The sequence below is a fragment of the Cryptotermes secundus genome, unplaced genomic scaffold (genome assembly GCF_002891405.2).
Source record: "Cryptotermes secundus unplaced genomic scaffold, Csec_1.0 scaffold1009, whole genome shotgun sequence".
Taxonomy (NCBI): domain Eukaryota; kingdom Metazoa; phylum Arthropoda; class Insecta; order Blattodea; family Kalotermitidae; genus Cryptotermes; species Cryptotermes secundus.
Window position 1 is genome coordinate 1,294,342 of NW_019744133.1, and position 19,916 is coordinate 1,314,257.

Sequence of the window (19,916 nt, forward strand, 5' to 3'; positions counted from 1 at the left end):
CCAGAAGTGGCCGCAGTACAAGGGACTTAGTCCCACCCCATTGGAAATAAAATAATAAAAAAAAAACTTCGCCGACAAGCGGCCGTTGCTCGGTCGGTCGTTTTTATAACAAGCAGTATTAAAATCTCGCCTTATATTCGAGTTAATACGATGATACCATAGCAACCAATAAGAAGACATCACGTCGCCTACCGAGCACATGTTCATCGTTAACTCCACAGCCACCATGAACACAGCATTACATAGATCAGCAAGTTGCAAGACATAACCTCCAAATATCTCTGAGGATAGGGCAGCTGCAAGTGTATATGGAGCAACTCTTTTGTTTTTAGACCAATTTCAACTTCCACCAATTTAGCCTTCATTACTTCTTGTTTGTTTTCTACAGTTTTCTTGTATCCTTTTCTCTGTTACTTCTTAATTTCGTCCTTTCTCCCCTCCCCGAAATTACGATCCATAATTGGCACTGTTCCCTTCTGGCACAAATACCATGAACCAAGTTTTCTTAAATAACAAGATTTCCTGCATTGAGGCTGCTTACTAACTCGAGACACCCCAGCCGGTGTTGGACTTATCCCAGTGCAGTCAACAGTGGCGTAAGGTACATAACGAACCAGGCTGAAATTGAAGTTAGCGAATTACTATTATGGCTCCTATGAGGATGGTGCAGGCGGCAGCGTAGTGGTTGAGGTGCTATGCTACAAGCCGGAATGTAGCGGGTTCAAGTCCCGATGAGGTCATTGGATTTTTTTCAGTTGACCTAATCTTTCCAGCCGCACTAGGTCCTTGGGTTTACTCAGCCTCTAACAGAAATGAGTACTAGGAATTAAGTAAATAATTTTCCTGGGGAGTAAAGCACGGCCGACGCGTAAGGCTGACAACCTTACCGCCATCTTTGAGCCGACTGTCTAGATAGTGTGGGACCCTCAACGCCTCACAACCTTATGTGCCTTCGCGGCCTGTTACAGGGATAGCTTTACTTTATGAGGATAAGAGTGACACGAGTAAGGTGTGTCAATAAATTACTATCCATGTGCTCAAATTGTCTGTGAAGTCTAATGAAACTCATTATTGAAGATCCAATTGCAGTGGCCAATTATTATAAAATTTGTCGAGGTCTTCATCTTCGTGAATGTTACTGAGAAAGGCGTTTCCTCTTGTACCAAGGTTTAGGAATTCTGACGTGTTTCCAGGAATATACTCCACGTAATGAGGGAGTGAGGGTGAGTCATCAACACATTATTGTCATAGACTGTTACGTCATTATTAGAAAATAAATATTGTGGCATATTGGCGGGAAATTCAGGAATACTAAATATAGGAAGTTTCTTCCGTCAGGTTGCCTAAACAAGGCACCCTGATCCGTAAAGTAGGCTTTCTTTCTGAAACAATATATCCTTTAGCATCTCCTCGCATCCGTTGCGTGACAGCCTGGCATTTCCTGAAGTCTCTATAGAGAAGAAACGGATGGTATGATCGAGTGGACTTTATTCTGCTTCATATTCCAGAGATTCCGGGTTCAAATCTGGGCTCGCAGGTCGGCTATACTGAATGACACTCACAGAGAAGTTCTACAGTCTCTCCAGGTAAACGGAGGATAAGACCTCGAATTACGCTTGAAGCAAAATAATACCGAACTTCACCACGCTACTCCCCTTCCCCCGCGTAGCTCGGGTGGATGGCGTTCCCACGTTTGCGTTTGCAACTTTAATGAAGTTCGCAGACGTCCCGTAGGTGAAGAATGCTTACTTCTACTTTCCTTCCAATTATTTTATCCCTCACCATTCTGTATTATTCGACGCTAAGTACGTAATCTGCCGGTCACGGTAGCCGAGTGGTCTAAGGCATGTACTGTCTTCGCTCGCTTGGAAACCGGGATCGTGGGTTCGAGTCCCACTCAGGCATGGATCTTTAGTTTGGGTGTGAGTTTTTCTGTGTTTGTGTATAGGTAGAGGCCTTGGGACGAGCTGATCACCCGCCCAAGGAGTCCTACGGTATGTCTAAGATCTAGAAAAACCGAAGTGAACGGAGAAGTTCATGGAGGTAGGCCTAGGCCCACTGGGGCTGTAGTGCCAAGGAAAAAAAAAAACTCTAGGTTACTGGCAGGTCGTTATATTATAATTCATATACATTGTCTAGTATAAGGTGTTGGCGTGACTAATAATCTGATGATTGGGTATACTGGCACTTCTTTGCAATTATAGTCAATTATTACAGCTTAGGATGAATCTTGACCGCCGAGGTCTCTCTTCGTTCTGCGACTGACTCTACTTCACTTGAATCTCTAATCTATACTCTACGTGAATTCAAAGTCAAGTCAACGTCACACTGCAACTGACGGTCGATCGGTCGGTCATTCAGTCAGTCAGTCTTGGTGTCGAGCCCCATTTTGGACTTATGACCAGATTTTTATTACTCTATGACATTTACGGTCTTGTTATTGTGGGGCGTCCTCTATGACGTGAGGACGACGAATCCATTGTCTTTTATAAATGCTTTTTATAGAAGGTGAGTGGTCAGCTTCACGCCGGCCGCTTTACCCCCGGGCAAAGAGCCCCCGGTTCACATTGGATAGGAGGCTGGGTGAGCCCCACAGCCGGTCTGGACGCTGTGAAAATGGTGGAGCCGAAACAGATGTCCACTGCTGAACAACGGATCGAAAATCACGTTTCCATTACAACGAATTACAGCGAATGAGTCGTTGCCAGGTAGCAAGTTGCTAAACACGAGATGTTTCGTAGCAACGGACAACACTTAGATATCAAACCGTTGCTCGGGAATTAAGACATTTCCAAGAAAAGGCATTCTTGAAGAACCGTAATGGAAACCTTGGAAGGGGTGACTTCTATTCGGGGCCGCGTGAAGTTATAAAAGGCAGTGCATTCGTGAATTCGAGAGTAGCAGAGACCACTCCGAGATTCAGACAGCAGTGAGAGGTTCGTCAGAGAGACGTCGTGCAGGAGTTCAATATGTGAACTGTTATAACTGACTGCATTCGTAAAAAAGTGCCAATAAAACCAATCAATTCCAGAACCCATTATTATTAGTCACGCTAACCCCTTATACGCGACAGTATCATAGGAGCACATTATATTTCATTTCAACAAATTGGCCGTAAAATTTTAATGTATTATGCTGCCTCAGGATGAAGTTTTACGGCTGAACTCTTTTAGTCAATAATTTTTCCTCCTCTTATAAAACTCGAAGGTTGATTAAGAACCTTCGAGCCTCATAAAACACAGGAATTTCTTTATTAACTGAGAGATTTTCACCTTCTCAAGAAGGACTCGATCCGTGGGTTTTGTGAAACATGGACGCTGAACCACACAGATAGCAGATATCCATCACGACGATATTTATTCCAGCCATATGGAATACGATATCTCCGAGAGACGGGAGCTGTGTCGGACATAAGTGTTAATTATATTAATGACGCGAAATACAAGAGCGGACAGCTTACATAGAAAAGTAAATGGATTAATACATACTGTGTGTTGCTTGTACATTAACGGCCGTGGCGATCCGTTGCGCTGAGCACGCGACACCATCTATCCGCAAACGTTGGCACTAACTTCACCGATAAACGGCGGTCGCTCGGTCGGTATAGTTCGCTAGCGGACTACAGGCCACGAAATTTGTTTGCTTTTGTGTTCCATATCAGGTACAAGGAACTTTAATTCTGTACGTATTAAGTAGGGGGAAGGTTTCTGGAAAGGCAGACGAAACGATACAAGAATAGTTGATAAAAATTGAATCAGAACAATTTGGCAAAGAACAAATGAATACCTTCATATGAAAATAATGTTTACGAAATCTTATTACCAACGAAGCTAACTCATATTGTCTCGTGACTGAGTGATTATAGACGGCAATTGGATTTATTTAACACTTACGGACCGTAATTAAAGATAACTACGACAGTCTCACTGTGTTACACACACACACACGCACGCACACACACACACACTATAACTACAGCACACATAAAGTCTTTTCAGTCTTCCCTAGCCCTCGCCCGGTAGCGGCTTCCAACGGCGAACGTTTCCCTTCCTCTTGGTTCCCGAATCCTCCCCGGCCTCAGCTCCCAGCTTCTCACCTCTCATAACTGCAACTCTCAACTGACTCCTCAGCTAACAGCTTCTCACCTCTCATAACTGCAACTCTCAACTGACTCAACAACTCAGGAGTCGCAGTTACTTCAAGATAGGTGGGTTACCGCCAATAAGTTCGACTTGGTGCCAAGACCCTTGGGGTACATGACCAGGTATCTTTTTTTGTCAGCTGAACCCTTGTTTCCCCTAGCAGTGGTTGTTGTACTACCGCCTGTTTACACAGCTGTTACTTTGCAAAGGCTCTACATGTCACATTATTTATTACAGTAGGATTTGGTTGCACTTGGTCCCTTTGCATTGCTTAATTTTTAGGGGTGGGGCGTATATTTCATGACATTGTCAGCATGAAGATTATTAAGGCGTCGGGTGATAGAACACATGAACGATGAACTGGAATGGGTGTGGAAGGATGCGGTCATTGTCTAATCGAGTTAATATCCTGTAAATTTCACAGAGAGACTAAGAACCACGATAATGTCACTCAAGATAGTGCGTGTCCTGGCAGAGATTCGAACCGGGCGCCTCCAAAACACGAATCTAGAGCCCTACAGCAACATAAAACTGACCGGGGTTCGAGTTTCTGTAGGGCCAAGAATTTTCTCTTCTCCATGCCGTCCAGACCGGCTCTGGGGTTCACCCAACCTCCTATCCAATGGATACCTGGGACTCTTTCACCGGGGGTAAAGCAGCTGGGGCGTGAAGCTGACCACTCACTAGGAACTAGTGCCGAGGTCAAGAAAATGTGGATCTATTCAACCATTCCCCCATACGTCTTCATGGCGCAGTGCTTAATTAGTTAAGCACAGGGACAACTTTACATATGAGAGACAAACAGCTTATAATACTAGCAATACTGCATTGCACTGTGCCCTTCCGGCGTGGTGTCATGGCTGAAGCAGAGGAGACTGATTATTCCCACAATTTGCATAGACAGTGATGCTGCACTAGTTTACATACTTGTACTCGCTGGTTGCCAAGTGCAGGACCAACTGCGGTCGGCGGCGGCTTGCTCAGTCCTTAGTGTAACAGTGTCATTCGTGTCCAGGGTTAATTTCGGAATTACTCTTCACTGTGCTCACACACGCAGGTGGGTTAGACAAACGCTGTCAGGGATCATTATTGTTATGTAAGATAAGACATTTATAGGCGAATAAATATGTTTAAAAGTACTATCTTCTCGCATATAACGCCGTGAAGTCTGTTGAAAGTCAACTGACGTTTCGGAGGAACATATCGCCTCGATCTTCATTATCGATTCACAAGATTTTGGCACATCACGTATGTGTGTATGAATGAGACATAAATAGCAAATAACCCCAAACTTAGGCAGCAATACACGTGGTAACTTATTTCCAGATAATACAAATATTATGTTTTTGGACATTATCCATCGTTTTATCTTTATCTAAAATCCGTCCTGTTTATTTTTCAAAACAACGTTTCAGAGACTGGATTCTGTCTCCGTCTTCGGGTAAAACCTACTCAGTTGTGTCCGATAGATAGAGCTAGTCCCTATCTCTGGACACATATGCCAGTTTAAAGAAAGGGTAAATAAATCAAAGACAGCATAAACTACCCGCGAGAGATAAGAAAATATTAAATTAGGGTTAATGTCCAAAACCATAATATTTGTACTAACGCACCATCGTCACAGACTTTTAAATCAAACTTGCCGACAGTATAACAGCGAACCTCGGTAGAAGGACAACCTACAATGAAAGACAAAAACAACACAGAATTTTACATTCCACGACAAAAAAATTAAATAATTTTAAATTTTGAAAAATGTTAAAATTAGAAAAATTCCTGCAACTTTCTGTCGGTTGCCTGTATATGATCATGAGTGGCAGAAATATGGATCCATATTAGGACAGCTCAGTAACAAGAGATGTATTTGATAAGACTGCCTGAAGATGGTCCCACATGCGGCCCGAAACATAAATAAAACCAATGTGAGCAGTTTGATTGATTTATTTTTACTTTTACTTTTGTGTTGACGCCCAAATGCAATCAATCTTATATCAGATATTCATTCGCGCGAAGACTTAAATTATTTCCAGTTTACTCTTTACAATTTTATCTTACAACCTTTTCAGTGGGTGCAGAGTCGTAGGTGACCTATTAAAAGTCATTTAAGTCAGACAGAGCAGAAACTCTCTGTTCCTTACAACTGACTGCTTTCGGTATTTAGCAAGGAAATTAGGAATCGTTCATTCAACCCGAAGGTTCACTGCCGTGTTCAAAAATACGCGGTACTGAAGCCTACTTTTGGTCAGTTAATCTTGTCCATACCATCACATTCTGTTTATATAAGACCCTTTTTAATATTATAATCCAATTTACTTCTGAGGAACCCAAGTGATATTCTTCCTTCAGATAAACATATCCACTGAGTCTTATACTGAGACAACGGAAAGATGTCCCGTGGATGGTGGGGATGACGATGACCGAGGCTTCTCCCTTTGTGCGTACTATTTGCTTCCAGCTCCTTCCGGCCTCCATCAATGAACTTATAGCAACCTTCGTTTGAGAAATCACTAATACATTATTATTGTTACATTATCCACGTGAACTGCGATTGAAAACGAATGACAGTAACGAGGGGGCATGCAGACGGTCGGCCTCAGTATAGCCGTGTTCAAGCCGGTATCTTTGAATCATTCGACAATCGTGAATAACTACCTAGGGGCATCGGGAACTTATCCCGGTAACGATGCTACTGACGTACTAATTAAGACGGCGGCACGCGGTAGTTTAGTTGGTAGAGACACTGTGCCACAAGCCAGAAGGTCACGGATTCGATTCCGAATGGGGTCACTGGATTTTTCAATTGACCTAATCCTTCCAGCCGCACTATGGCTCCGGGGGCGGGGCCTCTAACAGAAATGACTACCAGGAATCTCGTTGGGTGTAAAGGGCGGCCGGCGAGTAAGGCTGACCTCACCGCCATATGTGAACAGACTGTCTAGAAAATGTGGGTAGCCTCGACGTCTCCACGGCCTGTTACTGTTACCTTTTACTAATTATGATTATATTCCATACAGAAAAGTTACGCGAATTTTTGTTATTACACCTCACATTTTGGACACTTATTTATGCGCGTTTAACATTGGAACCCGCAATTCTGGAGGCTCTCCTAACATTACATGCATTATAACGACATATGAAAGCCTCGGAAAACCAGGTCTAAAGCCATTAGTTGCACAGATACGTTTGTTAACAGAATGGGTCATGATGAAAACAGATGGCAATCACACAGGTTGTAAGAGCCGCCGGGAGAGAAGGCTCGGCCAGTGCTCATGTCAGACTCACAGAGTAACAGAGAAACAAACAGGGGATCACGTAATTGAAACATCTGTAGTAGCGCACCCAAACCATGACAACACATTATTGTACAGCGAGAGTTTAGCGCATTAATGGTACATATACCATCCCGACAATGTGCATGTCCCTACCTTGATAACAGCTCTATATTTTCAAATTTATAAGATGTAAAATACAACGTATTGTCACATGTCCGAGGTTTCGTGACTAATAATAACGGGTTCTGGAGGATGATTGGATTCATTGACCCCATCTGTTAAATCACTCTTGAATACAATCAATTATAACAGCTAACAGTCAGTGACACACACACATACCCAGCAGGCCCAGCAGTATAACACACGCAGTCACAGGAGCAAGACACAAACACAAAGCACAATACACACACGAAAGTAGGAAAAGTGCTCCGATAGAAGAGGACAGGTGTGACTCGCGTATTGAGATGCGACGTAGGGATAAAAAAACCTGAACAGTTTTAATATTTAATATTTATCAATATATATGATGAACATATATTTTAGTTATTTTAGTATGAAGAAGGCAAGGCATGCAGTGAAGTAGTTTAACGTAAATCAAAAAGCACCTGAAGATGGCACCTTTGTGCCGAAACATGTAGTGCGGGAGTGAAGAGTGAAGTGGATGAGTGTATGCACTGTAAGACGGCTGGAATAAATCATGGACATTATAGTCATTCACTGATACGAACTGCAAGTGGCCAATTAATCTAATATCCAATCCAAATCCTGTCTATAATCACTCATACACGTGACAATACTAACCTCAAAGATCTAGTATGCAAGATGATGTGCTAACCTGCACACAGAAGTGGCCATAGGGCTGAGGGTGTGAGGTCTGGGCCTTAAACAATTTCTGTCACACTGAGTAGCAGTATGTGCAAACTGAAGGCTTAAAGATTGCACCGCGCCTTGATGGAACGTACAGACTGGGAACTCAAAATCATTTTAGGCTTTAAGGAACTATTTTGTTGAACGTAATTACTAAGAACAGCAGCAGAGCCACTCAATATGCGAACCTCAACTGGCTTCGTGATGGACATTCGAACATGAAGATCGTTTCCCTGCATTTGACGTTCTTATAGGGGCAACTATGAAGAGCACTACCGTGTAGGGAGTAACATCCTACAATCCTGTAACGATATTTCAGAGGAGAGCATTGCCTCCATCTTCAGGGTAGAAGAAAAAGCCAGGAAAGTAGCCTGAGTAGAGGACGGCTCATTGATGCCCACTTCCTTTTGGTTTCCTGCTTGGCTTACTCTTCTTCGACCCTGAATATGGAGGCAGTACGTTCTTCCAAAACGTATGTGAACTTGTAGAGGTGTACAAGGCGTCACATTATGGATGACAATACTCTTCACAGGAACATTTAATTAGAATGACGTTTTAGAAAAATTAAAGTTGTTTTTCTTCCACTCAAAGTGTATTTTCGCAGCAATTATGACTGATGAGTCACTAACTCGACATGTGTTGAGTAAGTACGTTGGATGGCTGACATGTCTATTAATGTTACGGGTAATTTCAAACTCTAAGAAGTTTCAATGCATCAAAACCCTGAGATCGACGTCATAAGCTCACGATCTCAATGCCTGAAGAGCGTAGACCTGTCAAGCCCGCCACATCGCATCAGATGTTACTCTTCACAGTCATAACTATCAGAATAAATAATAATATTAATAAAAAGGGCCTGATGATCACAAAAATTAGTCACGTGTCAAGCGTTTCCAACGCTCATTTTCTGTTATCATGTGAAAGTTTGTAGGTATGGCATATACACATATGAGCCGGGATAGCGTAGTCGGTATAGTGACTAGCTACTGGAAGGATGACTGAGTGGTCGGAGTTCGAGTCCCGGTTGGGTAAAGAAATTTCACTTCTCCATGTCATTCATACCGGCTCTGGGGTACACCCAACCTCATATCCACTTGCTACCGGGGGCTCTTTCCCACTTCAACTAGTGCCGAGGTCAAGAAAACATGGGTCTATACATCCACTCCCCTATACGCCTTCATGGCGTATGCCTACTTAGTTAAGCACAGGGACAACATTCCTTCTTATAGCATATGAACATATAAAAACAAACTACGTGGTTCTTTTGGTCCGTTAGTGAACTATATACATGTTTTTATAAGAGAATATATTTTATTCTCTAACAAAATCTGTTTGTTACTCTTCGTTTGACTAAAATTACAAGAACACTAGCGAAGAGTATAGAAATTATAATACTCTCTATGCATAAATGGGAGGCATTGGAAGAAAACTTAGTCCAGAATGAGAATATCAGAATAAAGATAGTTAACATCTTTCATGTTGCCGATATATTGTTGACAAGAACCCAGAATCACATCCTTAAGCCTTTCAGCAAAGCGGCTGTACGAGTAGAAAATATTTCGCTGGAAAAGCCGAGGGTTCCGTGAGCACTAACACGTATGCTATACCATTAAATTGAAATCTGCATAGTCCAGAGGTGCTCAGCGCTTAACGTGATTTCGGTAAGCCGTCTGAAGGGAACACTTTGATGAATTTAAGCCGAAAGGTTATGATAATTTCCCTACAGATTATTCCATTATCTATCCAGGCAAAGTTTAAGCGTACCTTGCAGTACACTCGCTAAAACAACAAAATACTATGACAAGACGCTAGAGAGCCGGAATAGTGAGGTCATGATAGAATTTCATTGCTAGGCAATGAGCCGGTAAACACATTCCCGAGGAAACGAATCGAATAACTTCCGTTGATATGCAACGGCGCTGTAAACACTCCTTCCAACAAGAGAGTGGCCGTGTATTTTGCGTGGTCCGCGCAAAGTAAAGAAGAGTTCAGTAGTGTGGATTGGGGGGGGGGTCGAATACTTCCACCGTGACCCTGCGAGTCGTACGGGGCGACGAAAAGTGAAGCCTCAAATCTGTGACAGTCCCAAGGGACTCGGAACCGAGAAAGACTGTGCTGGCAAGGACCAGCAGCATGTACAAATGACAGACCAGTCCTCTCGTCAGAGAGGCTGCCCCACAAGAAACAAGACCATAACTGTCGAACAGTGATAAATATTTGGTCATGAGGCCCAGATGGGGTTCGACACCAAGACTTACTGTTAGTCGCAATGTGACTTTGACTTTGAGAAGAGTTAGCCGAGTTTCGAACCGTCAGCCTGCCGGGACATGAGCTCGGGAGCAAAAGAATTGGAGTTGGCAGTTGCAGAATAATGGCAAGAAAGGAACTAGGCAGTGCAAATAAGACTTCATGTGAGCGGCAGTGACAGTGAGATTGTTATAAACCCGTTGCCAGGATACGACTAGTAAAGACGGAGAACCCTAGTGCGTGCATAATGGTGAACTGTAAAGTGTATACGTGCAGATCAGAGATAGCGCTGTAATTGTCTGTAGTCCCGAGGTGAATGTACATGGTGTCAATAAATCTAACCACCCAATCCTAAACCCCGTCTACAGTCACCTCCACACGTAACTTATAGTGTTTTTTTTTGTGTATAAATACAAGTTTCTATCCCACACCGAAGGCCAACAGATTATTAGTCACACTTCATTCATTACTGGAATGGGAAGACCTTGTCGCAGTTAGTGACGTGGATCGTTACGTCACTAGAAACTTTTTTATTGCTAGTGGGGTGGGACTAAATCCCTTGTACTGCGGCCACTTCTGGCCTACTGTACCAGCCCCAGATGATAGGAGAGGGTGATTGTGGAGCAATTGGTGGAATGAAGATTGGCAGGGGAAACCGAAGTACTCGGAGAAAAACTGCCACGGCGCCACTTTGTCCACCACAAATCCCACTTGACCAGACTCGGGATCGAACCCGGGCCGCCGCTGTGGGAAGCCAGCGACTAACAGCTTGAGCTATGGCGCGGCCCTCGCATTAGAAACTTAGTAGATTCTGTTTTCAACATTCTTCCGGTATTCACGAGTCGTTGGTAAAATCCAACATACCGTATTTACGCATGTATAGGCCGCGTGCGTGTATAGGCCGCAGCACAATTTTCAGACAGAAATTATAGAAAAAATAATTTTCTTGGAATATTATTTCAGGAGTAGAAATTATTCCGAAATTTGGCAACGTTAATTTTTTTTAAATGAAGTGTGATTTCGAATATTTCGAATATAAGCCGCACCACAGTTTTCCTCTTGAATTTTTGGCAAAAAATGTGCGGCCTATACATGCGTAAATACGGTAATTTCAGATAACCATTGACCTGTCTTTGTATACAAACACCGCCCTGTTTTCAGATAAAGATAGGCCGATTGAAAATGTCCAGAAACATTATGTTTGTACTAATGTAGACCTGTCACAAATTTTGAAGAGCAAACATGGTGTTTGACTTCTAAAATCACAGTCTTAGTAATATCCATATGTCGTTAGTAAATTTTGTACAAATAAATATTAATTAATTAATCATATAATCACAATATAAGCACAGCAAGATAAATGTCACTTTCTACATATTCTGTGTTTTAGGACTTGACCAAATATATAAAAACCTTGGTGAAAAAGAGCAGTACCAAATAATGACACTTGAATCTTCCTCTCTAAACAACTGAAGGCAGCTGAGGCTAACGCCGAAACATATTACCTTTCGAATTATTTTTTTTCCCTTGGCATTACAGCCCCAGTGGGCCTAGGCCTACCTCCATGAACTTCTCCGTTCACTTCGGTTTTTCTAGATCTTACACATTCGGTAGGACTCCTTGGGCAGGTGATCAGCTCATCGCAAGGCCTCTACCTGTATACAAACACAGAAAAACGCACACACACAAACTAAACATCCATGCGCTAGGTGGGATTCCCGGTTTCCAAGCGAGCGAAGATAGTACATGCCTTAGACCGCTCGGCTATCGTGACCGGCTTCGAATTATTACTATTATTATTTATGTCTAACAAGACGCTAATTCCTACGGTGTTTCGCTGATAATAGGATGGGCTGCAGAATAAAGAAGCAAATTATGTTACTGGCACGGGATGCCATGTTGTTCTACCGCTGCACAGTTGTAGGTAGCAAACAGAGCATCAAATTGCATCAGTGCTGTTAAACTGTGGTGATTGATTATCCAGAAAATTGATTATCCTAAACGACGGAGACGTTATCCCAGCTAATCAACTATTATAACCACTAATCAGCATTCATACTGTGGTGTACAGGTTGTCAGCAAAGCGCGGAGGAGCTCTCTGATGTTGATATCATCACGTGTTTATACGCGCCCATCTAACGCGGTGCAAGGAGTTAAAATTAAATGTAACTGGGCTTACAGTTACCTATTAGTTTCGTGGGCTGGAGTGAGGTTCAGTCCACTTGGTACGTCGCCAGTAAGGCCTATTGTACCAGACCCGGATGTTGAGCATGGGACATTTGGGGGAATGAGAATTTGCGGGGAAAACCGAAGTACTCGGAGTAAACCTGCCCCAGCGCCACTTTGTCTACCACAATTCCCACATGATTCACCCGATGTCGAACATGGGCCACCGCGGTGGGAAGCCAGCGATTATCCCCCTGAGCGGTAGCGTATTACAAATGCTGAACTGAAACCCGTGAATCGACAAATCCACTTTATACTTAACCAATAATTCATCAATGAATTACTTAATTCAAATGCCAGTACCTTCAGTTATCTGGGTTACACTACGCCATGAATGCGGGAAGTACACATCATGAGAAGATCGACATTTATACCAACGACTAGGGTAATAATTCGGGCACTCATACATGCTTTATATTCTACAATTCTACAAGTTCGCATCCGACAAAGGATAGAAGACACTTCACCAAGATCAGCGGCACAAGTAGTTGCAATAGTGAAGTTGTGAAGTTGTCCAGTAAACGTCTTAGCCAAATCCGAGACCCGCGTGAATTTATCTGTCGCGTTACATACACAGCACGCGAAACTTAATCCAATAGATTTGTATCATCAGCACAGACTAGCAACTGAGGTGTTCCATTTAATTTCAGTCCCACCCAGTTTTCCTAAGCTTTCCTAACAGCATGACAATACGTATACATGAAGTAAATTACGTCGATGAATTCAAAGATTGTTTAGTTTAAGGCATTCAATAAATAAAAAAATTAAATGTTGGTATTCTTTTGAGAAACTTTCTATTATAGAATTCTCACTGCAGATCGAACGCAACGTGAAGTCGGAACTTGTCTGTTTTGAAAACTTCAAGCCCTTTATATCACTCTTGTTCTATGAAAGTCCCTGCGGTATCCTGGGTTACGGGTGAGGTTTTGTTACATCTAAAGAGTGTGAAGTAGACGGAGCTGCCTATCCAAAGCGGGAGCTCCACTGGTACGGCCTGGAGGTATAAGCTGCTTCTGCTTAACTTGCATAGCATTAAGCAGAGAACCGATCTCTTTAGAGTAGGAAACTTCGCAACAGTTAACATCTGAGGTTAACCGCATTGTGGCCAGGTGGCTCTGGTGTTTTCTCCAACCAAGTTGGTCTAATCGGAATACGCATCGCAGCCTGTGTTGGGACACAGGGCGAGCGGAGAAGTGTTTGTTATGGTGAGGGAACTATGAGAATGTAGCAACGACACGTCTCATTGGTGCATCACGAAATTCGCTTACCCTCACACACACACACACACACACACACACAGTTCAGGCGGTGAGTCGTTTCGATGTGCAGCTGGGAAACAAACTTTTCATCCAAGGACTCCAGAAGGTACAGGCTTAACTCGCATTTAACGCCGTTATTAGGCCGTCCAGGAACGGTGGATTATTTTTTGCTATTGGGGTGAGACTACGTCCCCTGTACTGCGGCCACTTCTGGCCTGTTGTACCAGACCCAGATGATAGGTGAGGGTGATTGTGGAGCAATTGGTGGAATGAAGATTGGCAGGGGAAACCGAAGTACTCAGAGAAAACTTGCCCCAGCGCCACTTTGTCCACCACAAATCACAATTGACCAGACCCGGGATCGAACCCGGGCGGCCGCGGTGGGAAGCCAGCGACTAACCGCTTGAGCTATGGCGCGGCCAAGGAACTGTGGATACTTTGGAATAAGGATGAGTAATCTTTATCACATGCCGTGGATACCTAGGAGTAAGGATGAGAATCTTAAACACATGCCGTGGATACTTAGGAATAATTATCTTCAGCACATGCCATGAATACTTTGGAATAAGGATGATTTATCTTCATCAGATGCCGTGGATACTTAGAAATAAGGATGAATTATCCTTAACACATGTCGTGGATAGTATTGTTTCGAACACACTGACATAGCAGTAACAATCTTGACTTCTGTTCGAAGATAACTAGTTCGAATCTTGGTATATTCAGTGGCCATTCCGAAAGAGGGCTTCGGTGATTTCTGTTAGATATACTCGTATATACTACATAACTTACGTTCATGCAGTGTGTTAACGATAGACAATCTGTTGCTCTAGTGACCAGAAATTGTTTAATTTTAGAGCTTTCATCTCACCGTTATATTGCACTTTGTATGCAGCAGGATTTAAAATGCCTACAGTGACTGAAGCGCTCCTTAACTTTCCCTTGAGGTAATATTTTTAAGAGTCCCCAATGCACTATCTTACAAGCTGAGATCCACTCCTAATAGGACAGACAAACTCGGCCTCATCAAGCAGTATGCTATTACCTCACTGTGTTAGAATTCCATGTTAACAACCCATATCCACTGCGAATTAAGCAAGGTTGGAAATTTACGAAAACAGTTTTCCGCCTGTAGGCAAATGAACGGCTACACGCATAACAGGAGAACACGACGCTAAGAGTATACATCATGTTGAGGGAGCTCACTCCGCGGGGCATAGTTACTTTTGAGTAGGTAACAGTCGGGAACATCTGCCTCTCTGGTAACACTTATTTATCTTCTGCATGCAACACGCCAGCCATGTTGTTCTACTGTGTACTTATAATTAATCCAGACAAAGGGGAGGGAGCGAAAAGAAAATGTTGAAAATAGTTGTCTTCTGGGATATAACTCAGTGGAGACATCTGAAAGTCAATAGACGTTTCGGAGGAGCAAGAATCGGTTTCCTGCGTCGAAGAATAAGAAAAGCAAGAAACGAACGTAAATTTAATAGGTGGTAAGTTTGTTTCTTTAGCGGCTTAATTAACCTGATGAGGCATATTCCTCCGAAACATCAGTTAAATTTCAAAGGACTAAGCGAAGTTATATCCCAAAAGATACAACTCTTCGTAATCACTGATGTCTGAACTAAAATCGTGTAATGTGGAAAGTCAGAAAATTCGGGGATTCGTCTTAAAAGTTCCCACGATCATTTTTGGCAAACCTCGCACTGGGTTTGAACCCAGTAAGAAATAAAAATGAAAAGTAATCTTTTGCCGACCTTACCCCTTTAATACTACATTATATCCTTTATAAGATGGTACAATTTTATGAGGACTTCATGTATTTGTCCTCCACTAATAACTTTTGAAAAAAATTAACGGATGTCAATGAAGCATCATGCTGCTTCTTCCTCGTTTGGTCCAAATATTCCTTTCAGCACCACGTTCTCAAATATCCTCAATGTCTCATTTTCCCTTAATGTGAGAGGCAAGTTTCACATCAATGCAAAACTATATAAAAATTACGTTCTTGGATAGCACACGGCAAGACAGATGGTTCTGAATTGAAAGATAGTAGCAAGCAATACAACAGAGGGATTAACACATCTCAAACATTTGAAACCTTGAGTAAGATGCCCTGACGCACATTACGGAAGCAATATGCAATGCTCTGTGTATCAAATCCATTAGCCAACTCACCTAGAATTCCCAGCCTGTAGTTGATGGTGACAACCACAACCCCGCCATAGCTGGCCAAGACGCTGCCATCGTACGGGTTCCCAGAATTCCATTCATACGACTCCCCGTGCACGTACACCAGCACAGGGTATCGGCTCAGGCCGCCACTCTCTCTGGTCCCTGCTGTGGAATGAAACAAGTGAAGATCAGAAACCAGAGATTGTGGAAACCTAACAGCAAAGAGGAAGGAACACGTCTAAAGTTTAAGCTTTCATTTTCCTACCACTTTTAAACAGAAGTTCCATTAATCTCAATAACGACACCTTTTTGTAAATATCCTTTTTATTTTCCTTTTAAGCTTCCTAACTTTCATTATTATTATTATATTATACAGAGTGAATTGTATAGAACCGACCCGATGAATTTGCTAATAATTCCGCAGGTGATGCATATAACAATTACGACATAATAATCAGTGGGCCGTGCTGAGTCGAATGGTGTGCGCACGACCCGGCAAGTGGCAGCCCTTATGCTGCAAGGTCAAGGACAATCCCGAAACGTGTCTGCAGTGCGCAGGTGACAGTCATGGAGTTCACTGTTGAACAGCGAGTGTTTCTAGTGCCTACTTGAAAACGACGGACACTTTCAACACCTGCTCTGATCACGGCACACAATCCAAGATAAGATGTGTAAATTACTTTAATATCTGTATGGTATATTTTATATTGCAGCTCATTTCGTCGGGCCGGTTCTATATGAATCATCCTGTATTACTACTATTCTTCATGGGGTGAGACTGAGTAAACTTGGTAATGTAGCCACTATTGGCCTATTGCACCAGCCCCAAATGACAGATCATGGTGAGTGGAGCAATTGGTGGAAAGAAGATTGGCAGGGAAAACCTGCTCCAGTCCCACTTTGGCCACCACAAATCCCATATGACCTGACCCGGGTTCCAACCCGGGCCGCCTCGCTGGGAAGCGAGCGAAGTTTCACAACTTCATGAAGCAAGCGAAGTTTCATAACTTCATGAAGCAGATTTCATCGTCATAAGAAGCTGACAGTGTCTAAACATATCCGAGGGCACGTCATTCCATGAGTAGGTTTTCTTATTGAAGACAATTGTTACGTGTTCAATGAAAGATTCCGATATGGTTACTTGTCGCCCATCTTATTAGAAATAAAATCTAGTATCTTTCGGGCGGTCTATGTCATCCGATAACTGCGAAACCATAAAATATTTCACGACGCAATTCAATTAGTTTTTAGACATAAAATTTCTCGCCATTCAAGGAAATTGGTGGCCCATTATCATGTTGGCAAAACTGGACCACTGAATACGGTCCACTACATCACACACTAATTCCCCCCTTCCCAAAAATCGTCCTAATACAATGCTGAGTGTAATATTTCGTAACATTTTAATCTTCAGGGTGAGTGGCTGTTAGGATCCCACCTATTCAACAAATCTGAGGGCGCTGCTGCCTGCCCAGGAACACTTAGCCCTCTCTGCAAACAAAAAGGAATGTATCCTCCATGCCATTTGCAGTAAGTTCAAACGAATGCCGATGAAGTAGCCATCTGACGGCTTGACAGTGGCCGTAGAAATGTAATGTTCTCTCCGAGTCAGTTTCAACGAGTTCATGGAAACGCCGATTGAGGCGCCACTTGGAAGCTTGTCAGTGGCAGTACGCAAAGGCACTGCTAGTTCAACATATTCGCAAGCAATCAGCCGAGTCTGAAGACCAATTAATCTGCATCCAGTCAAGGGCGAAGCCCGTACAGGCAAGATACTAACATAAAGTACAATGCACATTTATAAGTTAAAATATTTATTGGTGTGGTGTGCTTTTTATACGTATAAAGAAGAGTGTCCGGTTGTCTGTTTTGTATAACTTCCACGTAGCCATCACTCAGAAAACCCACAACTTCGGAAATCCCCCCCCCCAAACACTTTATCGCTTATTGTTATATATTTAATTTTCAAATTTCCAAAAACAGTTTTTACACTGTAGTGCATTAGTCAACTTCCTTAAAATTAGTTTTCAGTTTAACCGGCCGCTTTACCTCCGAGATAAAGCCCCCGGTACCCATTAGATAGGAGGTTGGTGGATCCCAGAGCCGGTCTGGACGACGTGGAGAAAATTCTTGACCGTACGGGACTCGAACTTCGACGCCTCGGTCGTCCAGCCCGTAGCCTGTCGCTATACCGACTGAGCTAACATGGTTCCTCAACTATTCGTTTCGTGAACTACGGCTCAGCAACACAGGTTAGGTTCACATGTTCCCTGAGAACGAGTTTCAAGTTGTTCGAACGTCAAACCGTTCGAAGTTCGAACTGACTATTTTTAACTATGGGTATTGCTTCGTCCTGTTGATGTGGACAAGTCTCAATGAGAACTCAGAACTGCATGCAGCACGCAAAACGAAAATGCACTCTTCAACCCTGAAGACAGAGGCGACATGTTCCTCCGAAACTTCTTAATTTTCAACGGATTAACGGTGATACACCCCGGACGATGAACTCTTTATAGCTACCGCTGAGAGAACATCAAATTATACGAGTCGGCATCTTCGTGGAAGGACTGACGGAAACCGGAAGCAACCTCAGTTAGTAGAGGGGTTCCGGCCTGGATTCGAAGAGCCAACTCCTGGAGACAACTTCGTTTCACATCCTCCCCGTTTGTCGGATGCAGCACAATGGATTTCCGTACACAGCAGTTTATGTCGCCATCCGTCACACACGAGCATGCCGCCCGCCCATTACATTTGATTACTCTCGAATCATTGCTGTTCAGAAAACCGTGTTACAAGTAGTGACAAGCTATTCCGATAGGGGCATTGTGTATTCTGGGGGGAGGGCACAAGAGGAGTTTCCTACTGTCGTGTTCTTAGGGGAGGGAATTCGGTTACAGTATGGGTGTAATTAATTATTATTATTATTATTATTATTATTATTATTATGTAAAAGTAANTTAATTAATTCCTGGTACTAATTTCTGTTAGAGGCTGGGTCTAACCCAGGGCGATAGTGCGGTTGGAAGGATTAGGTCAATTAAAAAATCCAATTACCTCACCGGGACTCGAAGCCGCAACCTTGCGGCTTGTGGCATAGTGCCTCAACCAACTACGCTCCCGCGTGCCCCCGTCGAAAGATAATAGGATGCAAAAGAGTGTACAGGAGGAAAGCTTTTATAAACTCATTAATATTGCAGACTGATAAGTTTGGGGGTCAAAGGGGTAGTATGTGGCCCCGAGGGTGCATATCTTGAGGGTGGATGTGTGCTATTAAATCTTGGGTAATGCCATTTTTTCTACGAAGTCTGATATATGAGTGCCCACAGCTGAGTCATGCAGGGGCGAAATGCGCGTTCCTGAAGATTCAAAATTGGGACCAATCAGCTACGAGATACAACCATGACAGAAAAAACTGGCTCTCCAAGATTTATGGGGTTTTAGCGTGGGGATATCTCAAATAGGAGTAGGCTTCCGGTACACTTTCGTGATCAATTCAGGACCCTTCATCATGACCAAAACATTTAAGGATGTAAGGGTATCATCAGCTTCAAAATTTCCATTATGAATTTTATGATAGCTCTCTAACGCTGTTGTCTAACGTTGTTTAAAAAAAAAAAGGACGGTGTTCTAGATAAAACAGATCGATGGATAATGCCCAGAAACATCGTATCTCAATCTAGTTCATGTTCGATACTGTGGTTATGTACGTACAACTGCCTCCCTGC

General features: G+C 43.0%; 1 protein-coding gene across 2 annotated transcripts in view; it reads right to left on the bottom strand.

Moving 5' to 3' along the window:
• Positions 1 to 19,916, bottom strand: part of LOC111874568 (neuroligin-2) — a 169,162-nt gene that overhangs the window by 146,143 nt on the left and 3,103 nt on the right. For both annotated transcript variants that reach the window (XM_023870174.2, XM_033755506.1), the window contains exon 2: positions 16,195 to 16,356. In XM_023870174.2, coding sequence (XP_023725942.1) covers positions 16,195 to 16,356 — 162 coding nt within the window. The remainder of the gene's footprint in view (positions 1 to 16,194; positions 16,357 to 19,916) is intronic.